This window comes from Phodopus roborovskii, unplaced genomic scaffold (genome assembly GCF_943737965.1).
Source record: "Phodopus roborovskii unplaced genomic scaffold, PHOROB, whole genome shotgun sequence".
NCBI classification, from domain to species: domain Eukaryota; kingdom Metazoa; phylum Chordata; class Mammalia; order Rodentia; family Cricetidae; genus Phodopus; species Phodopus roborovskii.
The window spans coordinates 1,463,614-1,489,439 of NW_026125575.1; the positions used below are offsets into that span (position 1 = coordinate 1,463,614).

The following is a 25,826-nucleotide window of genomic DNA, read 5'->3' on the forward strand; positions in this document are numbered from 1 at the left end:
CTTTGGCTTTAAATACTTAAATTTCTGTTTTAAAATTTTTACCTGTCTTACGTGGTAGGAATTCATATACTTATGGTTGAGGATTTGTGTGATACATGTGTACACTGATGCGATGGCCAAATCAAGCCATCTGACTTTCTGTGGTTGGAACATTCAGAATCTGTCTGAGCGGTTGTTGAATACATAGTATTTTGTTAGCTGTTGCCACGATGGTGCCTGATAGGCGCTTAACTGTATCCCTTTTCTCCAAATGAAAGTTGGGCATCCTTTGACTACCTTCTCCCTGATTCTCCTTGCCTCTCATAGCTGCTACTTTACATACTTTAAAATGAGTTCTATTTTTTTATATATTCATATGTAAATAAGCCGATGAAATATTTGTCTTTCTGTGCCCAGCTTATTTCTTTTAACAAACGTCTTCTAGATTCACCAGTCCTGTTTCAAATGAAAGTGTTTGCTTCAGAACTCTGCTATATATACATTTACCATAATCTCCTTATTCATTCATTCACTCATTCATTCATTCATTCATTGACATGTAAATTTATGGTACATCTTAACTGTTCTGATAACACCTCACTGAACATGGGAGTACAGCTGTTTCTTTTAACCCACAGATGTCATTCTTTTGTGTACATAGCCAATGGTGGATTGCTGGCTCAAAGGGGAGCTCTCTGCCTACATTTCCCAGCATCCTCCTTGTGTCCTAGCCCCGCTTATCTTCCTGCCTCTATTCATCAACCAATAAAGAAACATTTATACAGAAGGATTTTCCCCATCAGATTCTCTTTAAATTCTCCATTATTCTTAAGTTAGTAATTTTTTTCCCAGTGTTTTTAATCTCAGTTTTTCCCAAAATTCTCTCATGGGTCTATGTCTTGATGGTTGTATGTGCAGGTACATGTGTATGTGTATGTATACACTTGTGCATAGAGGCCAGAGGTCAGGTGTCATTTCTTGGGTACCATCCACCTTGGTGTTTCATTGTTATTTGTTTTGTCTTTGAGACAGCATCTTTTACTGATCTGCAGCTCATGGATTAGGTTACACTGGCTGACCAGAGAGCTACAGGGATCCACCCGTCTCTGCCTCCTACTGGCTGAAGTTACAAGCGTGTACCACATGCCTGGCTGTTGCATGTGGATTCTGAGATCAGCAAGCACTTGACCATCAGAGTTATCAGCCCCCCCCAAAAGTTCTTTAAAATCAGTTTTACACTTGTGATTTCCAGTCTTTTCTATCATGTGCTACTCAGAGATGGTTAATAGGTTTACTTAGACCCTTGGCGGCGGAAGGCATGGAGGCCAGTTACACTGCTGGCTGTTTGTAAGGCTTGTTTCATCAAGGTTGCTGTGTGGGCTCGCTTTGTCTGCAGGATCTCTCCACCGTGTGTGTGCGCGCGCGCATGTGTTTCTACCATTTCTTTTCAAGAGTTGGGGATTCTGACTTGGCTCTGGGGTTAATAACTCAGGATCGGTTTCCTGGTTACACTGGTAAGGCATGATTTGAGACCTTGGTTTTATTTCACAGGATTTCTTTTCTTTCTAGAGCCCCTGGTGCCTTGGGCTTATACACAGTTCTTCAGAGCTAGGATGTGGAGGTTTTTTAGAGCCCTGTTTTGGACTGTGAGACACTGAATATCCCGGCTGCTCAATTCCCACCCCTGCCCTTGCAAGGACAGTGTGGGGTCCATAATAAAAGTGTGGTATTTCTGTTCCTGTGGCAGCTGGAGCCCCAGTCTGCAGATGTTGAATCTACCAAATACACTTGAGGCTTACATGGTCATCCTGCTGCTTTGCCTTTGGGGCATGGCTTTGTGTCATTAGGATAGTATTCTTCTTCCCCTCCATCTCCTTCCCTGCCCTCTCCTCCCCTCCCCTCCCCTCTCCTCTCCTCATCTCCCCTCTACTATCCCACTTCCTTTCCCTTCCCCTCTCCTCTCATCTCCTCCCCTCCCTTCAACAAAATAGGGTTGACTGTTTCAAAGGATTATAACTAGAGTTGCATTCCTGTAGCATTCAGTTAGCCAACTAATGGATTTAGTTTTCTTCTCTCAATGTTTTTGTAAGGTTTTTCTATTTTTTCAACACTTGTTGCATATACAGATACATATATCTGTATGATATTTATATGAGAAGAATAGAGAGGGTAGATTATGAAGATTAAAGATTGTTATTAGTGTGTGTGTGTGTGTGTGTGTGTGTGTGTGTGTGTGTGTGTGTGTGTTCCAAGGATTATCAGGCTTGTACTGCATTCACTTTTACCTCAGGAGCCACGTCACCAGTTTGTGATAAAAGCTTTCCTGAAACACTTCAGCACCCACTGGAGTGTTTGACAGACTAGTCACATGGAAGCCGTCAACAGCGTTCAGTTCTGCAGCTGGTACACAGATACTGGAGAAGCTAATGATTGCATGCGGCTAATGCTGTGGTGAGGGTCACAAGAAGTGTCTGTTTCTGCCGAAACCCATTCTGGTGATCTTCTTTTAAAATTAATTTTAACAAGACTTCGAAGATAGATCACTCACTCAATACTCTGCCATGGAAAAGCTGAGCATGGCTGCATCTGTGATAAGTCACAGAGCTCTGGAGACAGACACAGGAGGATCACTGGGGCTTGCTGGCTGCCAGCCTAGCTCTAAATTCTGTGAGAGAGCCTGTCTCAGGAGGATAGGGTGGAGACTACAGAGCGGGGGACCTGATGTCTTCCTCTGCGGTCCGTACTGTGCACTTGGCACAGACAGCCACACATACACAGCACACACACACACACACACACACACACTCACACACACATACACACACACACACACAGTGCATATCTGTGTGTGTGTGTGTGTGTGTATGCTGGAGTCCTTTTTATTTTATTTTTTTATTTAATAAAAAATGTGTTTACTTAGAAGCATTCAGAATGTCAACAAAACAGCTGCATTTTTTTTCAATTACAGAGGGGTATTCAGTTAACAGAACAATTATCTTCGTATAAGCTGCATCAGAGGCAACTGAAGATGAAAAAAAAAAAAAACCCAAAACAAAAAAAAAAAGGAAAACCAAAAAAATTACCGTCCCCATATATAACTAATTTGTGCTGTGCACCAAGAACCTGCTTTAAATTTCCATGCCAATTTACAACCCCCAGACTGTACCAGGCAAGGTTAGTGGCTATTGAAAATACCACCAAGACAGGGCTATCTAAAGACACATTCAGTAGTGTGTTAACTATACAAAAAAAGACGCTGCACACACAGTTTAAAAACTAATCTTACACAGCCTTACATTTAAATCTTTTTTCTTTAAAAGGCTTGTGTTGTATACAGAGGGATTAACAGCTTTATAGACAAAATAAACTGTGCTAGAGCCAACTTATTCATCATCTTCATCTTCATTTTCTTCTTCTTTGTCCTTCTCTTCATCCTCCCCTTCCTCATCCTCTTCATCCTCATCGTCTTCCTCTTGCTCTTTTCCGTCTTTACCCACTTTTCCACTACATCAGGTTTCCCTTTAGCTCTGTAAGCAGCAATATCCTTTCCGTCCTTCTCCTTCAGCTCGGCAACCTTCTTTTCGTAGGGCCACTTGGCATCTGCGGCAGTGTTGATCCACATATCTCTCAGTTTCTTTGCAACATCACCAATGGACAAGCCTGGGTGTTCTCCTTTGATTTGGGGCGATACTCAGAACAGAACAAGAAGAAGGCCTGCAGAAGGCCTCTTGGTGCATTGGGGTCCTTGAATTTTTTTGGTCTCTCCTTTTGGTGGGGGGGGGGGGATGTAGCTTTTCATTTCTCTTTCATAATGAGCCTTGTCTGCCTTTGCCATGTCTTCAGATTTCCCCTTTTCGTTAGCAGTCATGGTCTTACACCTTTCTGAGCATTTCTTGGAGAACTCTGAGAAGTTGACAGAAGCTTCCGGATGCTGCTTCTTGTGTTCCTCCCGGCAAGTTTGCACAAAGAATGCATATGAGGACATGTTGCCTCTCGGCTTCTTAGGATCTCCTTTGCCCATGTTTAGTTGATTTTCATCCACGAGGCACAGAGTCGCCCAGTGCCCATCCGGCTCACACTTGCCCCAGCTCTGTCTCCATGGAGCTCAATGTACTGCAATCACTGGAGTCCTTTTTAAATTAAAGTTACTCTTGTAATAATGGGAGAATCTTTTTAAATGAACTTCAGAACTTTAAAAGAGCTTAGTTTTAAACCTGGAGGTCAGGGTCGCACTAACAGATTATCTGCCTGCATTGTTTTTCCTGTTTCTGCTTGAGAATCAATGAGATAAGTGTACTCAGATAATTGTGTCAAGGTCTGCTTCTTTCCTGGAGACGTATCACCATTGCATGTACTATGGTAATAGACTAAGAACACTCACGCACACAAGGCACACACACACACAAGCACACACAGACACATACACACATAGACACACACATGCACACACACATGCACACATACAGACAGATGAACACAGATACACATGCACACACACACACACACACACACACACACACACACACACACGCAGCCCTCTGTCTATGTGTCGCTGCCTTTATTTGTCAGAATTTTAAAAAATAAGATAAATTAAACAGATCTGATTCCTTAGATTTAAAAGTTCCTTCACAAAGGTGGTTTTTGTTTTTTGCCTTTTTGAGGATCGAGACTGTGAGAGAGCTTCCCCTGTTCGTATTACCCAAGTGTGCAGAGAAGCATCAAACGGATAGGAGATTTTACACTTGAAAAACTTGACTGTGCTGTGTTTAGACTTCACCCAGAGAAGTGTGGATAAAACCATGACAATGTAAGAGTGCCCTCATCACCATCCGTTCCCAGCACAGATGCAGAAATACTGTACAGAGAAAGACTTTCATTTTCCTGCTTAAACCCTACCTTTCAGTCACTGACTGAGAAATTACTAAACACACACACACACACACACACACACACACACACACACACACACACTGCATACAAAGTTGGTAGTTGCATCGTTTGACTTTCTTGTGAGGGGCCACTTGGCCCCAATTCTCCCAGTCACTCAGGCAGAGGATTTGGATCATGGTTGCTAGGAAACAGAAGAAAGGAGATACTAGGGGAGAGCTACAGCCTTCAAAGACACCAGCAGGGAGGAGCTGCACTGTGCATAATAGTATCTAGGGAGGAGCTGCAGCCTTCATTCACCACCCAGGGAGGAGCTGCAGCCTCCAAAGACACCAGCAGGGAGGAGCTGCACTGTACATAACAGTATCTAGGGAGGAGTTGCAGCCTTCATTCACCACCCAGGGAGGAGCTGCAGCCTCCAAAGACACCAGCAGGGAGGAGCTGCAGCTTTCAAAGACAGCACCTCCAGAAACCTACTTCTGTTCAACAAGCTCCACCTTGCAAACTCTGGTGTCAGTTTATCCATGGGTTTATCCATGTTTGAGATTTGAACCCTCATGATCCAATTGCTAGGATTTTGTTTTGTTTTCTTTGAGACGGGGGTCTCACTTTGTAACCCTGGCAGTTGGCCGGCCTGGAACTCACTACATAGAGCAAGCCGGTTTTGAACTCAGAGACCCAGAGCGCCTTTGGAATGCTCAGATTAATAAAAGCCTGCACCACTGCATTGAGCCAATCACTTCTAAACAGTAGGGGCAGCTGAGGAACAATCTTCCAACACCCCAGCCTTTTTTATATTGTAGTCTAACAGAAGTGTCTTTATTTTGTCCCATACTTTATTATTACCTACATAGGTGAGCCCACTGGTCCTGAAGCCTACCTAGATATACTGAGGCATGGTGCATTTTCTCCTCATATATGAAAGTGTGATCTGCTGCCCCATGCTTTGTGGTCCCCATGCTCTATAAATGAGATCACAAGAGACATCTGCTTTGGACTTCTCTCCCCCAGAGCTGTGGTTGCGCCTTCCTGTCAGCCGGTTCCTCCTCGACTGCATGCAGAATGTGTGAACTGAGGGTGTGGAGTTGTTGCTTCTAGTCATTGTCTCTAACGCAACGAGGGGCCACAGCCACTGGCACAGCACTTGTGTTGCATGAAGCGTTGTATATGACGTACAGGCAGCTTAAAGGAGCTGGGAGGGTATACATAGATTGTATGCAGATCCAGTTCCATTTACATAAGAGGTGTGGACACAGGTGGAGTTTGATAACCAAGAGGAAGAAGGTCCTGGAAACGGCTGCCTGTGGCTACCAGAAGAGACGATCTGTGGGATGGCAAGGCCTTGTGGACTAAATCTTATGCTGATGGAAATGCTGAGCCAGATAATTTGAGAAATGCCTGGAAGTTAGCCACAGGTGGAGCTGAACTGACTGATAACTGAGATCCAAAAGTCATTTCACATAAGCGGGCAAGAGAGACAGTCATCAGTGTGCCTGATCTAACCCACAGAGAGCTCAAATTCAGATTCAACAAGTGTAATAACCACAGGAGTTTTATAGGATGATGAGGATTACACTTAGGAGAGCTATAGCCCCTCCCCATTCCCTCCCTGTACATTCCAGAAGATTTCTACTGTGTGTGTGTGTGGGGGGGGTTGTCCCAGGACAAAACTCTGAGAAATACCTATAAACCAGTGAGCCACGATATAAAGGAAGTTTGCCATGGTTATGTCTTAAGAGCAGGGACCAGACAACTTTTACTGAGAACAAATTATAAACATTTTGCTCTCACACAACTGCAAGGCTCTGGTGTATATCTAGTTCTCATATCTGGTGGGAAAGAACCCACTGGCAACCTTGTAAATGATTTAACATGGTAAGCTATTTATAAGAACAGATGCAAGGCGATGTTTGGTTTGTGGCCTGCAGTTGTCACTGAGGCTCTAGATCCCCCAGCCATTGAGGATCCCACAGTGACAGATAAATGTAGAAAAAAGAAGGAGCGCATTTATATGTAGCCTGTTACTCCAATTTCATCCATTAATACAATAGCTGGCTTTTGTGGACAGACCAACACACCCAATTCTGAGTTCAAAGGAGAAGGATAAAGCATTACAACAAATGGATAAGGAAGGAGATGGTCCCATGAGTTCATCCCAGGTCGCCTAATGTTAGGGGATTAGCCTCAAAGATGTAGAATTTTCTACACCTTTTATGATGTTCAAAAAACGTGACACAAAAGCCAGACGATAAGGAAACCCACGATACACAATAATGAAGTAATCCTGTGGGTAAATGCCATGGACTAGCATGCATTCTTTGTCGGGGATTCCACCTAATGCTGGTGAACCGCACTGGCGCATCTCACATTTCTACGTGAGCAGAACTGGCTGCCTTTTGCTCTCTGTGTTTATGTAGTGAACAGAGATGAAAATAGACTAGACTCTACAGCAAAGGGCAAGTTGACTTATTTTCTGCTGTAATGACAAACTCTCTTCCTGGAGCAAAGGCCAGTCACGTTTATTGTGTTTTAGGAAAGACCCTGGATCCCCTGAAGTCAGAGCTGTCCTCTCACAGCCTGGCACTTGTATGTGCTGTTTCTTTGAGAAATGAGTGGTGTTCTGTCTCCATCCAACCCAGGAGTCTGTCCTTCTCTGGTGTTGAGCTGTGGCAGGATAACAAGTCAGCTTGTAAGTAGGGTAAAATCTCAGGCCGTCCATGTTCTTCAACGCTTTTGAAATTCATCCATATTGTTGTTTGTATTTGCAGAGCCTTCTTTTTGAAGGTAATTTAGTAATATTTCATCATATCAATAGTGGAAAAAGAACTAAGGTGTTTACTTTAGAGGAATGTTTTTAACATAATTAAATTTTAAATGGACTGACCATAACTGTAAATAGAATGTTTAGGAGAATAGTTCTAATAGTCTAAGAACTTGGTACCTCCTGCAGGTAGATCATCTTTAATTCCTCCACAGGGTCGTTTGTATATTTTCCCCTAGGAGTCTTATGCATTTCTTACTAGATTTATTTTATTTATGATATTTTGATTCTACTTTATATATACAAACACATTTTTTAAACTTTAACTTCCAGAATTTATGACTAATTATGTAAATATATTGAATGAAAAAGTATTTACCTTGCATCTTAGTAGTTTGCAAAACTTTTTTCTATGTTTAGTACTTGGTGTTTTTTGTTTGTTTTTTTAAGTACAGATTTTGTAGGCTTTACTGTGTACGTGAAGCTGTCAACTGTAAGCAACAATAGTTTTACATCTTATCTTCTGTTCTTTTATTTGTATTTTTCCTTCCTTTTCTTGAGGTATTGCATTGGCTAAGACCACTAGAACAGGGATGAGATAGAGAGACTCCCTTGACTTATGAATAATTCAGGGAAAAACAATTTAAGGTCACTGTTGAACTAATTTTGTTTTTGATGATGTCCTTTGTTGTATGGGTTTCCCTAGGGAGATATGAACATATGCTTATTTGCCTCAGGTAGGATACTGATAACAGATCAAAGAAACAATTCCAGCCAAGTCTACCTTTGTGAACCAATGTTTGTTGGAGTTGCCAGGCCCATGGGAGAAGGATTGTTGTTAAGAGCATGGTTGATTCTCAAGTAGCTGTCCTACCCCAAGGTGGGTGACATAGACTTTTAACCAGGGCTAACACACTAGGGATGCATTCCCTCCTGTGGAGCAGGTCTCAAATCCAGTCACAAAGCAATTTTCCCATAATAGTCAAGCTGCTGTTACGCCAGTGAGCACATCACGGTTGGTAGGTTAGAACTGAAGCAGATAGGGTCTGTCTTTTTCTCCCACAGACGGCTGCATGAAACCTAGCCAGAGAAGCAGTTAAAATATGAAGTGTTTTCCACTCAAGGATCTCACTGTGTAGTCATGGGCAATGGCAAGTGTATGTTGTTTTGCAGACTGCTGGGGCCTCCTTTAACAATTCCTCATAGTGAGGTATTTCATTCCTTGTACTTTGAATTTCATTTAATAGCCCAAGTCTTCTTGGAATGACATTGTCCACCCATGCGTGGTAATTCTATTCACAGCCTTCCGTGGTGCTTTGAATGTAACTGGCCCCCATAATCTCATAGGCAGTGGCACTATTTAGGTGATGTGGCTTTGTTGGAGGAAGTATGCCACTGTAGGAGCAGGTTTTGAGGTTTCCTACGCTAGAAATACTGCCCAGTGTCTCAGTTGACTTCCTGTTATCTGCAAGATGTAGTAGGACTCTCAGCTACTCCTCCAGCACCAGAAGCCACAGAAAGACATTACAAAAGGACGAAGCTCCACGCTCCTTGAACCCTGTGAAACCTCGGTTTGTCCCCTTGCTGTCCAGTGCTCTGGTGGTATTGCTAACTCAGTAGTGAGCAATCAGAGATGAAGATGGAGAGAACAATCGTCTCATTATTAACACCAAAGGAGATCACTCCAGTGTTTCGTCTTTCAGTATGATTTTTTTTTCCCTAGGTTTCTAAAGGTGCAGTGTACTCAAGGAATAGAGAGCCTTGCTGCTGTCCATAGGAAACCAGCAGCCAAGTGTTCAGGGAAGTCTGAGCCAGCAATGATACTGTAGGGTGCGCTCTGATTTGCCGAGCTGAGAACTCAGTCTGAGCATTTCTGCAGAGCTGTTTTTTTTTTTTTTTTTTTTTTCCAGGCTTCTGGCTTGAGTACCCCAGGCTCATAAACCAGGCACCATCAATGCAGGCAAAAAGAGCAGCCCTCTCCATGAAAACCAAGAATAAAATGTTCTTTTATTGCTTTATGTAAACCTGTAGTGTTAGGGACATGATTTTTTTATATTCAGATGCCATCTTTATATCATCTTGCCACAAGAGCTGGGTCGTAAAAAAATTGAACATCAGCTTCCTATGTATCAGGAACCAGTTCTCTGACCTTGAGTTCTATACTCTCCATCCTTCAAGGTAAGTCCACAGCCATCCTGCTAGCACAGTGGGCCCTCATGGGGATGCTTAGAAGTGTGTATTGTATAGAGAGGAGCAGTGATCTGGACTCACGTCCTATCTTAAGAAGTGTTTGTCTGTGTAAAATAGAGAAGTGTTGGGGGAGGGATTCTAGGTGCCTCATCTCTCCAACCTCACATGTTCTTAGAGTGCTTACATGCCAAGATCCCATTATGTTTTTGTAAAATGTCTGGAAACTATGGAATAGAATTGTGGCTGGGTAAGCTTGGGTAAATCACCTCATGATCTCACCCATAAAATTGAAGTAGAGCTATAGTAGCTAAGTTAGGGGATACACGTGCACATAGTGTCCGCTCACACACTCTTGACATAGTAGGTGCTCAATGAACCTCAGTTCACGTGATCAGCTGATGGCATTAGGGAAGGGTGGGCTTCTGCCCCTGACTCCACACCATCCTCCATTCGAACAGTTGAGAAGCTCCCATGACCCGGGCTCCTTCAGGACCCGCCCCCTTGCCTTTCTTACTGCATCTTCAGATTCTCACCCTGGCTCCTCCTCATTGGCAGTTGTGCATACCTGGGTCTCTCTCACTACTAAAATCAAGAACTATTAAAAGTTGTTCTGGAGTGTGCTTTCATCTTCCATGATCTGTAACCTGCTCCAGATCTGTAACCTGCTCTGCAGTTACCTTGTTGAGGTCACGTTTGGACAGTCATCCCTCAGTGTCCTTGGGGGACTGGTTCCAGGACTGCTCAGACACCAAAATCTGTAGATGTCTATGTCATTTGCATAAATTAGGGTAGCATTTGCATACAGCCTACACACATTGTAAATAACCTCTGGCTCACTTATAATTCCTGACACATTGTTAGGTACCATGCACGCTGTTTTCATACCATACTTCTGGAATGACGAGAAAAGCCCCTGGTCGGTGTAGACACTGAGTTTGTTTTCCTGGGTATCATTGATGTGCACATGTGTAGAGTTGTCCTTGTATGCACATGTGTAGAGTTTTCCTCACTGTGCACATGTGTAGAGTTTTCCTCACTGTGCACATGTGTAGAGTTGTCCTTGTATGCACATGTGTAGAGTGGGATGTCCCACCCTCCTACCAAGGGAGACTTTCTGTCATGTTTCCCTCACAGGACTGAGCGTGTTGTTATTTTCTGGGTGTTGCGAAACGCTTCCTCCTTCTCACATTCTGTCGTATTTATGATTATGTGAATTCCACTTCCCTTGGAAAACTCAGACTATTCTTTGCTTTCCAGTCTCCTCTTCCCCTGCCCCCTAAGTGTTTCTGTTCTATGTGGCTGTGTCCCGGGCCCCATTTTCTTTTCACCACCACTGGCTACACTCACCACTTCTGAAGCTGCTGTTCACGCCATAGCGTTGCTGGCCACTTTGGTCTCAGTTCAGCTCTCCGGAAGCTCTGTAGAGGCACAGTGGGAGTCAGCGCTGGCGTTCTCACTGCCATTCCCAACCTAGAACATGCAAAGTGAGGTCATTCATTTCGCCCAGGGTCTCATCATCTGCTAGGTCCCCTTTAGTGACCTGACATCTTTCTTTGCTGTAGTAACAATATCTTAATCTAAGATACTTTTCTCTATCTGCTGAGTGATGGTGACACCATGGGATTCCCCCCTTGTAGTCCGGTTTCCAATTCTTTCTTCGCCGGATGGGAGAAGACGTCTTTGAAAACACAGTACACAATATGCATGCTACTCAGCCCACCACTTAGCACCCCTCTGCACATCAGCCTACACTCGGACCACGCCATGCCTTTGTGAGCCCCACTTTCTTCCACAATGTGCAATGCACCTGTCTTCTCTCCTGTTAGAGTCCTTCAAGGGCCACCTGCTCCACCCTAAGCTTTTCCACAGCTGCTTCCTGCGGCTTGAACATAGTCTTCCTGGGTGGGAAACCTCTAATTTCACTACAACATAAATCCTCATTCTTTAAGTTTAGCAAAATGTTCTTTCCTTCAAATCGTCTTGCCAAGCCCGGCATTAGGCAAGGCCCTGCTACTGTGTGCTATGGGGGTACTTTGCATGCATCCTAATTATTTACCTGCACTCCTCTTCGCACGTAAGCTTGGGAATAGTAACTCCATGTGTCCTCTTACATGAACGTGTGGAACTGAGTGTTCTCATGTGCGCTGGGCCATTTGTTTTCCCATTGTTCTCCTTGATGTGGTGCTGTCCACTGAGCACACGCTTCGCACTGTCCACTGTGCTAGGTGGGGGGGGGGGTTACAGCACAGGGTAAGACACATGTGGGTCTGGAGCTGAAAGAGCTTATGGTTAAAGGAAGGGAGAGCACCCACAGTCAACTAATAAAATCCATCCTATGGATTGTTTGCCAGGGAAGTTGATGGAGACAGTACAGTAGAGAAGGCCAACGTGAGAAGAACTCAGGAAATGAGCCTTGGTATGTAAGCCACAGCTGTGGCCTGAAGCAGCTTTGACAGGGAGCACAGAGAAATCCAGTGTGGCTGGAGCATAGTAAGACAGGAGGAAGGGCGTGGGAAGAGGTCTGCTTTGCAGACAGTGTGGCTTTTACAGTTTTGTTACTTCCTAGTGCCAGATATCCGTTGTTCTCACAGTCCACCGAGAGCCAGGGTGCAGTATGAAAGCAGCCACTTGGGGCAACTGTTCTTAAGCTAGTAGAAAAATCAGACAACACTCCTAGGTCAGGGGCAAGAAAAAGCATGCATTCTGTGAGAGGGTGTGTAATTTTGAAAAGCTATCATGGGCTATTCTCTATGTCATCCACCCATAAACATGGATGTAATTATAGTCTGACCATTCTGTAATTGCTACCTGGAACCACTTCCCAAATAATAGATATTTTATGGCTGTTGTTATGGTTACAGAATCTTATTACTTTTGAGACAATATCACTGGAGGAGTTTTAATCTCAAGAGACTATAAGGGCTCCAACACATGATGTTGTGCACATAACATTGGCAAGCCATCATCTTGATCATCTTGCATTTTATTGAACTTCTGTGAGAAATGAGTCAGTAATGTAGAAATCACAGGTTGTTTGGAGGCTTGCATGCCCACATGCACAAGAAGCTCTTGAAATTATAAATGTATTTAGGCATAGAGGCATAAGGTACTGTTACCGTAATAATGAAATGGTTAGACAAATTCTGCTGGTGGTGTAACGTCTGACCAAGTGGAGTTTGGGTATCTTGGCCCAGATGACTAAATATTCAACACCAAATATTTCTTTTCTATCTTTTCTATTCAGTATACACACATAAGTACACATACACACACACACACACACACTTGTGTATATGTGTGTATGTGCATAGATAGATAATAGACACACACACATATATGTATATATGCAAATAGTGGTTACACACATATGCATATATATAATGTATGTATTTATAAGTTTTCAAAATTTTCTGTAGATGATCATGCATAATGGGCTGTACTGTAATCCTCTATCTTAGTGACTAACACTCTTGACAGCTCTTCTGTGGCCCAGGGGACTAAGAGCTGACACAGCAGACATTGTCCTTGCTTTTCTGGAAGCTGACATCTAGGAAGTGATGGATTCTGAGCATATCATGCACGAAAGAATAGCCGCATCTGCTCTTGGCAAAATTGAAGGTTTGTTGTAAGATAATAAGTAGGTGAATGACTATTGTTACCAGTACTTATCCTTTGACATCCTGAAGGGTATGCGATGCTGTCTTGTGGTGGGTTGAGTCTCATTCCCCTGATGACTGAATGTGATGAGCATATTTTCATGTTACAAGTTGGTGAAATTGTGTCACCTCTGGAAAGCCATCTGAGCAGGTGTTTGACTCATGTTTAAGTCAGAATGCTTGAGAGGGTGCTGTTTGTTTGTTGTTTGTTTTCTGATTTGTAGGAATCCCATTATTGGGCTATTAACCCTTTATCAGTTACATGGGTTCCCAATATTTTCTCCCTATAAATGTTGCTTTTTTTTCATTTTCTGTATTGCTTTCTTGGCTGTACAGATTTTTTTTTTTTTTTTTACTTTGATGTAGTCCCACTATTTTTTCTTTTGTTGCTTGCGATTTTGGTTTCAAGTCCCAAACTCATTGTCAAGAGTATCAGAGACCTTTTCTCACACATCTTTTTCTCAGAGTTCATGTAGAAAGTTTTAATCCGTTCGGCATTGAAATTAGTATAAGTAGGAATGGGCCCATTTTGATTTTTTTGTTTGTTTGTTTGCCTTATTATGAAGATGGGTTTTGTTTAGCCTGGGTTGTCTTTGAACTCAATACGCTCCTGACTTGAACTGGCCCTTTGTGGGCCTTCCATCGGATCCAGCTGACTTGCCTGGTTCATACCTGAAAGATTGAGATAGGGCAGGTAAAGACGCTAAGAAAAAGAGTGAGACACAGGTTAGAGTCAGGAGGGTGAGCCAGTGAATACTGAATGTCCCAAGTTTATTCTTCAAATTCTCAAGTACCCCAGACAAAAGGGGAACATGGCCAAAGACTTCTTTATCGTGTATAAGGAACAGACTTTCAACCCTTAGTCCTCCAAACATTTAGTAACCACACTTTTGACTCAGTTTCCCATTATCTGACCTCGAGGGTCAAAAGTAACACATACCTCAGACGAAGTCTGTTGTTATTTAGATAAGACGTCTGCTGCCGAGACCAAAGCATTGTGCAGTAGTCAAGCCTTTTGACTTACTAAGGCAGTTTTGAACTCTCTTACCTTGAGGTAAGATGAAGCACAGCCATCTTTATGGGCCCCGACATCCCGTCTGCCATGGCCTCTCAGGCACTGAGATCACAGGCATGCCCTGACATCTGCCTTTTTATAAGATCAAGTCATCCGGTGCCTCTTCACCATTTGTTGAGATAAATCAATCGCCATTCTTTCTCCAAGTATATGTTTGTCTCCTATCGAAAACTCACTGGAAATTTCAGTTCTGTCTTCGATTTGTTCCACCCTGTTAATTGCTACAGTTTTGTGATACAATTTGAGTCAGACATAATGCTTCCAGATTTGCTTAAAATTGCTTTAACTAGTCAAGGTCATTTGTAGTTTTCATTTCTTTCTGCAAAGTGATGTCAGATGTTGATATAGGTTGCAGTTAATTTATGAATTACTCTGAGTACTCAGTTTGAACATTTAGGAAATGTGAGTTATTCCAAACTGTGGGTATGGGATATATTTAAATTCCTCATGCCTTTAAAAAAATTTCTTTTACTGATGCTTCATAGTTCTCAGCATACACCCCTTTCATTTCCTTGGCAACTTCTCCAAAGGAAATAAAACTTTTTTTGATGGATTGTTTACACTCCACCGTTCATTGCTGTTTTATTCACAAGAGTCAAGATATATACATATATATATATATATATAGTTGATAAATGAAAAATATCATATATATGTATAGATACACATATGTAAAATAGAAAACTACTCAGCCTTAAAAAGAAAATAATGTCACTTAAGACAGCATGGATGAATCTGAAGTATTTTATGTTCAGTGAAATGAAGCAGGCACAGAACCATAAATATCTATGACCTCATGGATATAAAGAACCCTTGAAAAGTCAAACACATAGGCAGAGAATAAGGAAAACACAGAGCTGTCGGTCAGAGTGTGAGATCTGTCATTTGTACGAATGAATGCATTCTGAAGAGCCTGTAAACAACACGGGCATCTATGATTGGTACTGTTGGTATCAGTGGGTCGTACCCTTGAGATCTGCTGAGAGTAGGCCTCAAGGGGTCTTGCAAACCACAGTAAAGAACTACCAAGGAGAGACCAATTCATCAGCTGTGGTAATCATGGCACAATATACACACATATCAAACTACTAGGTGCACACAATATGTAATTGTGAATCTTCCCTCAATCTCAGGGGCAGGCGGTAGACTATGCACTCATAGACTGTTATGTAGGCTAGGGAGCCGGCTCAGTATTTAAAGGTACAGACCATCAGAGCTGATACAGATTTACATATTTTATTTTTATTTGGTGATACTGGGAAATGAACCTAGGGCGTTGTTCATGTTAGGAAAGTACCACTGCCCTGTGTTCCCAGGTCTCTTGGCAGTTTGAGGCAGCTGCTCAGGTTGGAGTGAAGTAACCCTGTAGGCCAGGCACTCATGTTCTTATTCCAGCCTCTCTGTAGGCAAACTTTTCTGTCCCGCCAGCCAGTTCCCAAATAACCACACTGAGACTTATTATTGATTATAAATGCTTACTCAGGCTTGCTACTAGCTAACTCTTACATCTTAAATTAGCTCATATTTCTTATCTATGCTCTGCCCCGAGGCTTGGGTACCTTTTCTCAGTATGGCAAGTTCATCCCCTTCTCTCCGGGTCTCCTAGAGATTCCGAGATTCCTCCCTTCTCCTCTTTCATACTCTCCTTTTGTCCACGGGTCCTGTCTAACCTCTACCTGTCCAGCTATTGGCTGGTCTCCTTCTTTGCTAAACCGACCACAGCGGCATATGTTCACACAGTGTAAAGGAATACTCCACACCTGATTTCCCTGGGCTTACGGGCCTGTGCCACAAGGCCCACAGCACATATTTTTATTTCACCAGACCTTGTGTTTCATTTCATTTGTCCTTGGAACACATCCTGTGTGACCATAAGTTCCTCAGACTTGTCAGGGGTAGCGGGCCAAGTCAGGGAGTATGAGGTCACTCTCTGATGTCGTGCTGTGAGATTTGAACCTGTGATCCAGAACTGGTGGTGCAGTTTGTGACACGACTTTCTAGTTGGTAAGTTAAGACGTTTACACACGGTTGTAAGGTTGTCTGGCTTGTTGATCCTTGTGGTCTGATCAGAAAGCCTGCCTTCTTCAGAGTGTGAGTAGAGAATGGGATTGGGGGTTAGGTGGGAAGATTATTATAAAATCCAGTAAGTTGACCAACAGGGCAATGTTCTTTGTCAGTGCTCAGAAACCTGCCATCTCATTTTGTGTAAGTTTTATCTACAAGGGTGCCGTTGTCCTGCCTTCCTTCTCCCTTATTACTAAAGCGTGTGACTTTTCCCAGAGTGCAGCAATCTCAGGACCACTGTGGGACTCGGTCACTTCATGGTCTTCTCCACTGTGCCACAGGGAACCAGGTTTAACAGCCCACTCACCTGGTCGGAGGGCTTCTGTTAATTTGCCACTCACTTCCTGCTAAGTCTCTCATGCTCTAACAATTTGCAAAGGGCAAGTGCTTTACAGAGCTGAGGAGGACGGTGGACGACAGTATTGTTATGCGTCACTCCATGTATCATTAGAGCGGAGTTTGTGTTTTTCCTTTTCCAAATAAGCCTTGAATAAGGAAGAAATCCTTTTATGTGAATAACAAAAAAAAAAAAAAAAAAAAAAAAAAAAAAAAAACCAAGGAAAAAAAAAAAAAAAACAAAAAACAAAAAAACTTAAGATACTACCTTTCACAACTTTCTGGCCACACTTTATTTCAAATCCATTTCTCACGTGTATGCATGGAAATTGCTTTATAATAGAATAAGCATCCCGACAACTATAGTGCATCATTTTCTTTTCCACATAGCCCAGTGGATTGTCGTTCATGTTACTCCATTTCCTTCCTTGCCATTCAAGAAGAAAACACCAGGACTTTTGAAAATATTTATCTAAGAGACCAATGAGCCTACAGAAGACTGGTAATAATAAAAAATAAAAAGAATGGGCCAAAGTATCATGCTTTGCTATGAAAATTAATCATCATTAAATATATCAAAAAAAGTCAATGTAAGTTGTTAGGTAAATTTTTCTAAAGGTTGTTATCTAGTTCTCACACCAAAAGTTCTTTTTACCTCTTAGATTGTGTAGTTCTGATTGAGAGATTCAGGCTTGACATTAGCTTTAAGCTATGCAGCCAGAAAAGCCTGCCTCTGCTCTTAGAGTTGGGATTACTGACCTTGTCTCCTCTGTGTCCTGGCTCTTTCTCTTGAATGAGGGGGTCATACTGTTGGTCTCTCCCGATGGCTCTTTGAAGATCAGCTGAGATAACAAATTTGAGATGGTTTTATAACATTCTTTATAAATATTGACCCATTAGTCTCTGTGTTTGTAACCCTTGCTTCCTTTATATTGGAAAAATATCCTCCTAGATCTCACAGCTGAATACCCTGATCACACTTCTTCTGGGAGACCTTTCACCTGGAGACCGGCAGAAGATCATGACCATCTGCACCATCGATGTCCACGCCAGGGATGTGGTGGCAAAACTGATTTCTCAGAAGGCAAGTGTGCCGCTGGAGCTTGACTTCCTGTTGTTTCCTGAAAGTGGCATTTATTGTCAGGGTGACAGTGAGAAATTCATTGTTTTTCAAAGTTTCATTTAGTGCTGAGAAGTTATTTTGGATGCATTAGATTGAAGTTACCCGAGTGGTACCCAATGGTTTGCTAAGTTAGACGTGATAGATTGTCTAGACATTAATGCAGAAGGAAGGACCATTGGAAGGAAGAACTTTCATTTTTACAGCTGGGTCTTCTGGCTCCTGACTCAGAGACTTATGCAACTTACATGGTCAACAACAACAACACTGCATGCCATTTTAACTTTCTTAAGGGGTACGGGGTTGGGGAGCTGGCTCAGACCTTAAGGACCTGCATTTAGATCCCCAGACTTCACATAAAGCAGGGAATGATAACCCAGTGCACCTGTGGCGAGGGGGAAGGCAGAGACAAAAGAGCCTTTGGAAATTCTCATGCCAGCTGCCCTGAAGCAATGGGGATGAGCGTCTCAAATAAGGCAGAAGGTGAGGTCATGGTTGTCCTCTGGCTTCTACACCTGTGCTGGGACACATGCGTGCTTACACTCTCTCCCACACACAAATGTATGTACACGCAAACACATACTACACATACATACACACACAAATGCTCACACATGCACTCAAACACACACACCAATGTATGTACACACAAACACATACTATACATACACACACAAATGCTCACACATGCACTCAAACACACACACCAATGTATGTACACACAAACACATACTACACATACACACACAAATGCTCACACATGCACTCAAACACACACACAAATGTATATACACACAAACACATACTACACATACATACACACAAATGTTCACACATGCACGCAGACACACACACATACATGAAACATACACATACATTCACAAACATATGCTACACACATATATACAGAAGGACATCCCCCATCACACACACACACACACACACACACACACACACACACACACACTTTAAAAACTCATCTCTGTGTGGGTTGATCCATTTCCCCCTGAAGAAATCAGTGTTGGTCATGATTCTAGATTGCTTTGGCCATCCCCTGATGGTGCTGTTCATGGCTAAATAATGTTCTTTCTTCTTAAGAGGTTATTTTCTAGTCTTTCCACTAATTTGATGATTTTTTTTAACCACATATCTCTTTTAGAAATCTACTTGTCTCTCGGATGCTGTCAAAATTTAATGTGAAAGGGGATGTTTTTTTTCTTTATGCCCCCCCCCCCCCGATTGTACTTTTACTTTCTAGTGCTTGCCTGATTCCTGAACACATCATCCAACACCGCCACAGTCTTTCTGGGGCATGGGGAGGGTGGTACTGAAATGACAATAAGCAAAAAAGAAATACAAAATGAAATTGACATAAACACAAAAATGAAAATTGAAACAAACAAGAAAGACCAGTAATGCAAAGCAAATCAAAAAGTCCACAGAAAAACCACGGAGCTGATTTTGTGTTGGCAAAGAAAGAGATATAACATAAAGTTGGGGAGGTGCTGGGAGAAGTTGGGGGAGAAAGTGTTAGTTAGTTTTCCATTGCTATGAAGAGGCACCATGACTAGGACAATGTAAGAGAAAGCATTTAATCAGGGGCTTGCTTACAGTGTCAGAGGGTTAGTCCATGATCATCATGGTGGGAAGCAGGGCTGCAAGTAGGCAGGCATTAGATAACATCCTGATCCTAAGTTGGATGCAGAGAGAGATATAGATAAATAGATAGATAGATACATACATACATACATACATGAGTGATAGATAGATATATACATAAATACATGAATGATTGATAGATACATACATACATACATGATAGAGATAGATACATACATATATACATGATTGATCGATATATACATAAATACATGAATGATAGATATATACATACATATATATACATATATGATAGAGATAGATACATACATACGTGATTGATCGATATATACATAAATACATGAATGATTGATAGATAGATAGATACATACATACATGATAGAGATAGAAGATAGATAGATAGATAGATAGATAGATAGATAGATAGATAGATAGATAATAGAGAGGAGATAGAGACTGATTGGCTGACTGCCTGGGCCAGGCATGGGTTTTTGAAACCTCAAAGCCCATCCCCAGTGACACACATACTCCAGCTAGGCTATGTCTCCTAACCCTTCCCCAAATAGTTCTACAAATTAGCAACAAAACATTCTATTGTATGAACCCACAGGGTTGGGGGTAGGGCAGTCTCATTCAAACTACCTCAGAGGGAAAAAGGAACATGATCAAAGTATATTTTGTGAAAACATTTTTTTAGTAAGAAAGAGAGAAACACTAAACATAGAAGAAACAGGAAAAAAGTATCTTAACCACCATAAAGTAAATTAAAAAAAAATTTAAAAATCCTCCTAGTTAAATTGAGGCAACATTCAAAGTTCTAAAGCATACAAATAAACCTGTTTATCTTATATTTTTAATGGAAATCCCACCACAGTTTATATGCTTCTATCAAAAAACACTGTGTGTTATTTTCCTACTTGTTTCTCTAATGAAATCAAGGGTATTTTAATTTTCTCCACGAATTACAAGAAAGTACCTTTTCATGATTGGAGATAAGGCTCAGCAAGTTACTTAGTGTGAGAGTGAGAGGACCCAAGTTCAGAACCCAAAACCTACATAAAACACAGCTTTGTGCATGTGTTTGCAATCACAGCACCTGGAAGGTAGGGGACAAGAGTGTCCTGGTTGCTGGCTGGCCAGCCGGCCGGCCAAACATTGAGTACCAGGTTTAGTGGAGGTTCTGTCTCAGATACAAGGTAGAGAGCTATTGAGGAAAACACCTGATGTCAACATCTGGCCACACAGGCCCACACATATACATACACACATGAACATGTACACACACATGCATACAAGTGATGTTTCACCTAACCATAGACACAAGCAGTCCTTGATCTAGTTTCTGGAGAGTAATAGTAAGAATATTTTTATTAATGTCACATCAGTCCCTGCAATGTACCTTACTGTATATTCTTGTTTTGGTAATGAGCTGTTGGCATCCACTTTTTGAACATGACCTTGCCATTTCATATATATATGTTTTATTTGCAGTAGCATAAGTTATGATTATAATATACTTATTTTAGAAAGTAGTTGTGCTTACCACCAAACCACCAATGAAGATTGTATGTTCTTTTTTTTTTTTTTTTTTAAATCAAAGGACATTTAGTCTTATTCTTGACACTCTACAAATACATGTGTATACAGTGTTGATTCCTGCCTAGTCTTTGGAAAACTAAAAGGCAAGAATTTTGGTGACTTGAAGTGAATTCTAGGGAGCCCTAAAGTCCCACACACCTTGAAAGAGACTGAACATTTTTGTTTGTTTGTTTCCAAACTAGAAAAGAAATAGACTTGAGTAAGATGAAAGAATAGCCTACAAAAATCATCTTCATGTAATCTGACAAAAAAAAAATGAGGTAAAAAGTTCTATAGTATGAACATGGGTGCAGAAATTATGCATTATGTGTAATTTTAACACAGAAAATGAATTTTTCATTGGATTTCAGTAATACGTGCTTAAAGGTAACAAAACGTAGTAGCCCCTGGGTGACTCGAAAAAGGTAAAAAAGCATTGCTTGAACACCCTGATAACTGTTTTGCATAAAAGACCATTTAAAAGCGAAGATTTTATTGCACACATATTCCTGATTAGTAATACTGCTGGGGTTTGCAACAGCAGGCAAGAGAGTTCCTCCTGGAGAAGTTGGGAATGTGAGCCAGCAAAAATGATGAGATTAATCAGTTTGTTGCCTCGGAGCCATCGGGGTCTGGCGTGTTAAGATTGTGCAATGATTGCAGGTTGTCAGTCCCCATGCTTTTGGCTGGCTGTCCCAACTTCGGCACCAGTGGCAGGGTGCTCAGAAGCACTGTCTTGTCAGTATCTGTGATGCCCACTTCCAGTACTTCTATGAATATCTGGGAAACAGTCCTCGACTGGTGATCACTCCTCTCACTGACAGGTAACAAATACAACCTCCTGTGGATGGGAAAACCAAGCCCCGGTGTCCTTTTGTGTGTGAGAGAGATGTGTGTGATTGAGAAGAGATGCTGAGAGGAATTGATGAACGGATCTGGAAGCTGTGAATGAAAGCGGCATGGAGATTAACGGTACACGGCCTTGAGTGTTAATTTTAGGGACAGCATGAAGAAAGCTGAGTTAGATAAACAGAATTAGAGGAGCCAAACAGTAGAGAACAGAGGGAGCATGTGTGGATTAATGTGGTTTAGGGAAGCCTGGCTGCTTCCCAGACCATTCTGCCCACTTTCCTCTGCCATCATCTCTTTTGGAAGTTCAGGCATAGTGAGGATAGCCTATAACAACTTTATTTTTCTGCATCCAGTGAAGAGGGAGAACCTACGAGTCATTCATTGACCTGCCAAGTATTTATGTAGAAAACTGCCTTGTACTGTTGACGGCGTATTTGCTGTGGCAGTGATCAAGTTCCGGTTGAATGTGATGTGTGAGTGGGTGAGGGTGGAGAGAAATGGCAGGTATTTATTTTAGGCAGTGCTGTCTGTAAAGGAGTACAGTGTGCTGACTTGTCAGAAAGGATCTGGAGGGAATAATGTACTTCGGGTTAAGCTTCCTCCTGTCTGAAATGCTTAGGTCCAGAATTATTACCTATTCAAGATCTTTTTGGATTTTGGAATTATTTGTGTAGGCTCTCCAAGTCAGGCACCCAAAATCTGAAAACTCAAACTCTCAAATGCTTCAAAGACACGTTTCGGGGCATTTTAGACTTGGGATCAGTGTCTACATAGACTATGTTTGAGTGGAAACCGGATTGTGCACCCGGAATCAGCTACATGGAGATTTTTAGGGTAGAAAGCCAACTATGGAAGTTCCAAATTAGACAGGAGCCTGGCTGGGTTAAAGGACGGAAGAAAGCTAGAGTGGTCCAAGAATATCAGAGGGCCTTCAGAATGCAGCTGAAAGTACATCGCTATTTAACGATGCACAAAAAGATACATAGGATGTCATAGAGGTAAATCTGTTTCACGGATGTGAATTCTTTTGTTAGGACTCCAACTCCTGTTAAGTTCTGTGGTATGAGAATGCACACTTAATCTTTGGCTCTTAGGAGGGACAATCATACCTCAGTGTTCCCAACAACTACTTCCTATCACACAAGTATAAACAGATTGGAAGATAGCTATGTGGTTGTTGTACCTTGGAGAAGCTGATGGGATTTTCTCTCTAGCTTTGAGTTGTTCATGTACATATTAGTCTCATGAAGTCCCTCTCTCTCTCTCTCATTCATTTATGTATAGTGTTTATTATGAGGAATTGAAAGTTGTAGCTTGACATAGCCACAGCTACACTATGCGAGTCACTATAATGGGAGAAGAGAAGTGAAGGTACAGGAGAAAAGAGGGAAAATTATAAATTATTCCAATATGTAAAAACTGTTTGCATAGTAAATTTTGAATTCAAAATCTCTACATGCTTCATTTGGAACTTTTTTTTAAAAAATGCATATTCTTGTGGTAGTACAGATAATGTTAGGGAAGGTGTTTTTAATTGTGTATTTCATTTCCCCTTTATCCTTTGGCTTACCTATGAATTTTTGTAAGCATAATGATGTTCTATAAATGCATTCATTCTGTCTCATTTGACATTTGATGTGGATGTCCCTTTGGGAACTAGGCGGGGAAGATGCTGTCTCCTTCCATATGTCAGCAGGTTTACAGACAGTTTGACCAGCTTGCCACTGACAGGCTGGTGTTGCTGTAGTGGTGAGGATGCTGGCTAGGCTGTCACTAGGAGAAACTCTAAGATTCAGTGTCTTAATGAACCCAGAAGCTGATGTCTCACTTGAGTAAGTCTAGAGGCAAGCAGGCCCACATGATGGGCTGGTAGGTGGATGACCAGCTAAGCATGACTTCCATGGTTGCTTCACTCAGCGGTAAGGGAGCCCAAAGCCAATGTCCTCAAGTAAGTGTCCTAGAAATGCCATTTCTACACCTGCCACATTGTTTGGAACTTGGACATTTGGCGGCTCCTGTTGGCAGGCAGAGAGGATATATAGATATAGGTGGCCGTGTTTGACCCAATCTTGAACTACAGAGAGCTCAGGTCCTGGTAGAAGAGTCTTTCTGTTCCTTTCAGGGTTGGGTGCTCTTCAGCCTGTAGCTGGTGGGAAGGCTGTAGCCCAGCTTCTGCTTGTTCCCGTTGGCTTGGTGCTCTGAACTCTTCAGGGCTTTCCCCTTTGTCTTCATGAAGCCCTGCAGTAACCCTCACTTTGTAGATAAGATGCTTCAGCATGCTGAGGGCAGAAGACTTCAGATTGATGTCTGATGATCCACAGAATGGATCTTAGTCTCTGGTCTCCCAGAATGCATCTTTCTGTCACCGTCACTGTCTGTACCAACACAAAAATGATGCAGAGGACCGAGTAAAGATCATCAACAACTTGAGGCCCTTGTCACTTGTTAGTATTTCTTTCCTTTGCGAATATTAAGTTGTCTCAGTACCTCTGACCCCTCCCTACCCGAATAAACATCATGATCTAATTGCCTGTGCAACACATTCCAGTTGGATTTCAGAAATACATTTGATATGGTCTTCCATTCGGTAAACATTTTTGCATATGTGTACATACACATGTGTATCTCAGCTCTTAGAGTGCTCGTTACATTGCAATTTAATGTGGTCATGCTTAATTCATCGACATCTAAGGACCGCCCCCCCCCCCCCGTCTGTAATCAGTTTGAGGCAATAGTATCTTCTTCACCTAGAAGTATCAGAAATGAAATTCAGTTACATTGAAGATAAAGGTATTTGTATTCAAATGCACAGCTCTTGGGAAATGAGACAGTGAACACACAAAACAGCACATTCTTTCTAGTTGTTTTAAGTGGGCAACCTAGAAAGCAGTCTTGTGATTGTCATGAATAAATTAGAAGTTCACTGATGGGTTTTGCTTCTATTGTGTCCTAGGCCTTGACTTTCTTTTTGCATTGTCTTTTTTTTTTTGAGATAAGGTTTCTCTGTAGCTTTTGGAGGCTGTCCTGGAACTCACAGAGGTCTGCCTGCCTCTGCCTCCCAAGTGCTGGGATTAAAAGCATGTGCCACCACTACCCGGTGGCCTTGACCTCTTAACCACTTTTTAAAAAAGGATTTATTTATCTATTTGTTATGTACATAGTATTCTATCTGCATGTATGCCTGCACAGCAGAAGAGGGCACCAGGTGTCACTGTAGAGAGTTGTGAAGCCACCATGTGGTTGCTGGGTTAACCTCTGAGGCATCTCTCCAGTCCCTTAACCACTTTTTAAAACATGTTATGGAAGCACAGGCTCAACCATAGCTTTTGTGTTTTGTTGTGTGAAGGTGTTACATCACTTTAACTCAGTCACTTCATCTGACCATGAGCGGAGCTCCAGCTGGCCCAGCTGGGACAGGGAAAACGGAAACCACCAAAGACCTTGGTCGTGCCCTGGGCATGATGGTCTATGTCTTCAACTGTTCCGAGCAAATGGACTACAGGGTAAGTTATTAGATACGTAAAATGTGTTCTAGCTGCATAACTCCTACTTGGAAAGATCCCTGTAGCTTGTCTGAAATGCTTGGAGCCTCGAAGTGCTTCTCATTTCTGAAATTTTGGGGTTTTGCTATATTTTCACCAGTCCAAGTCTAAACGTGTGATTTATTTGTATTACATGTACACCTACGGCAGACTTATGACTTCACTC

At 42.0% G+C, this 25,826-nt stretch overlaps 1 protein-coding gene across 1 annotated transcript in view; it reads left to right on the forward strand.

Moving 5' to 3' along the window:
• Dnah11 (dynein axonemal heavy chain 11) overlaps positions 1–25,826 on the forward strand; it is a 294,048-nt gene that overhangs the window by 88,485 nt on the left and 179,737 nt on the right. Inside the window, exons 31-33 of the mRNA XM_051177827.1 lie at positions 17,901–18,032; positions 21,930–22,090; positions 25,465–25,621. Coding sequence (XP_051033784.1) covers positions 17,901–18,032; positions 21,930–22,090; positions 25,465–25,621 — 450 coding nt within the window. The remainder of the gene's footprint in view (positions 1–17,900; positions 18,033–21,929; positions 22,091–25,464; positions 25,622–25,826) is intronic.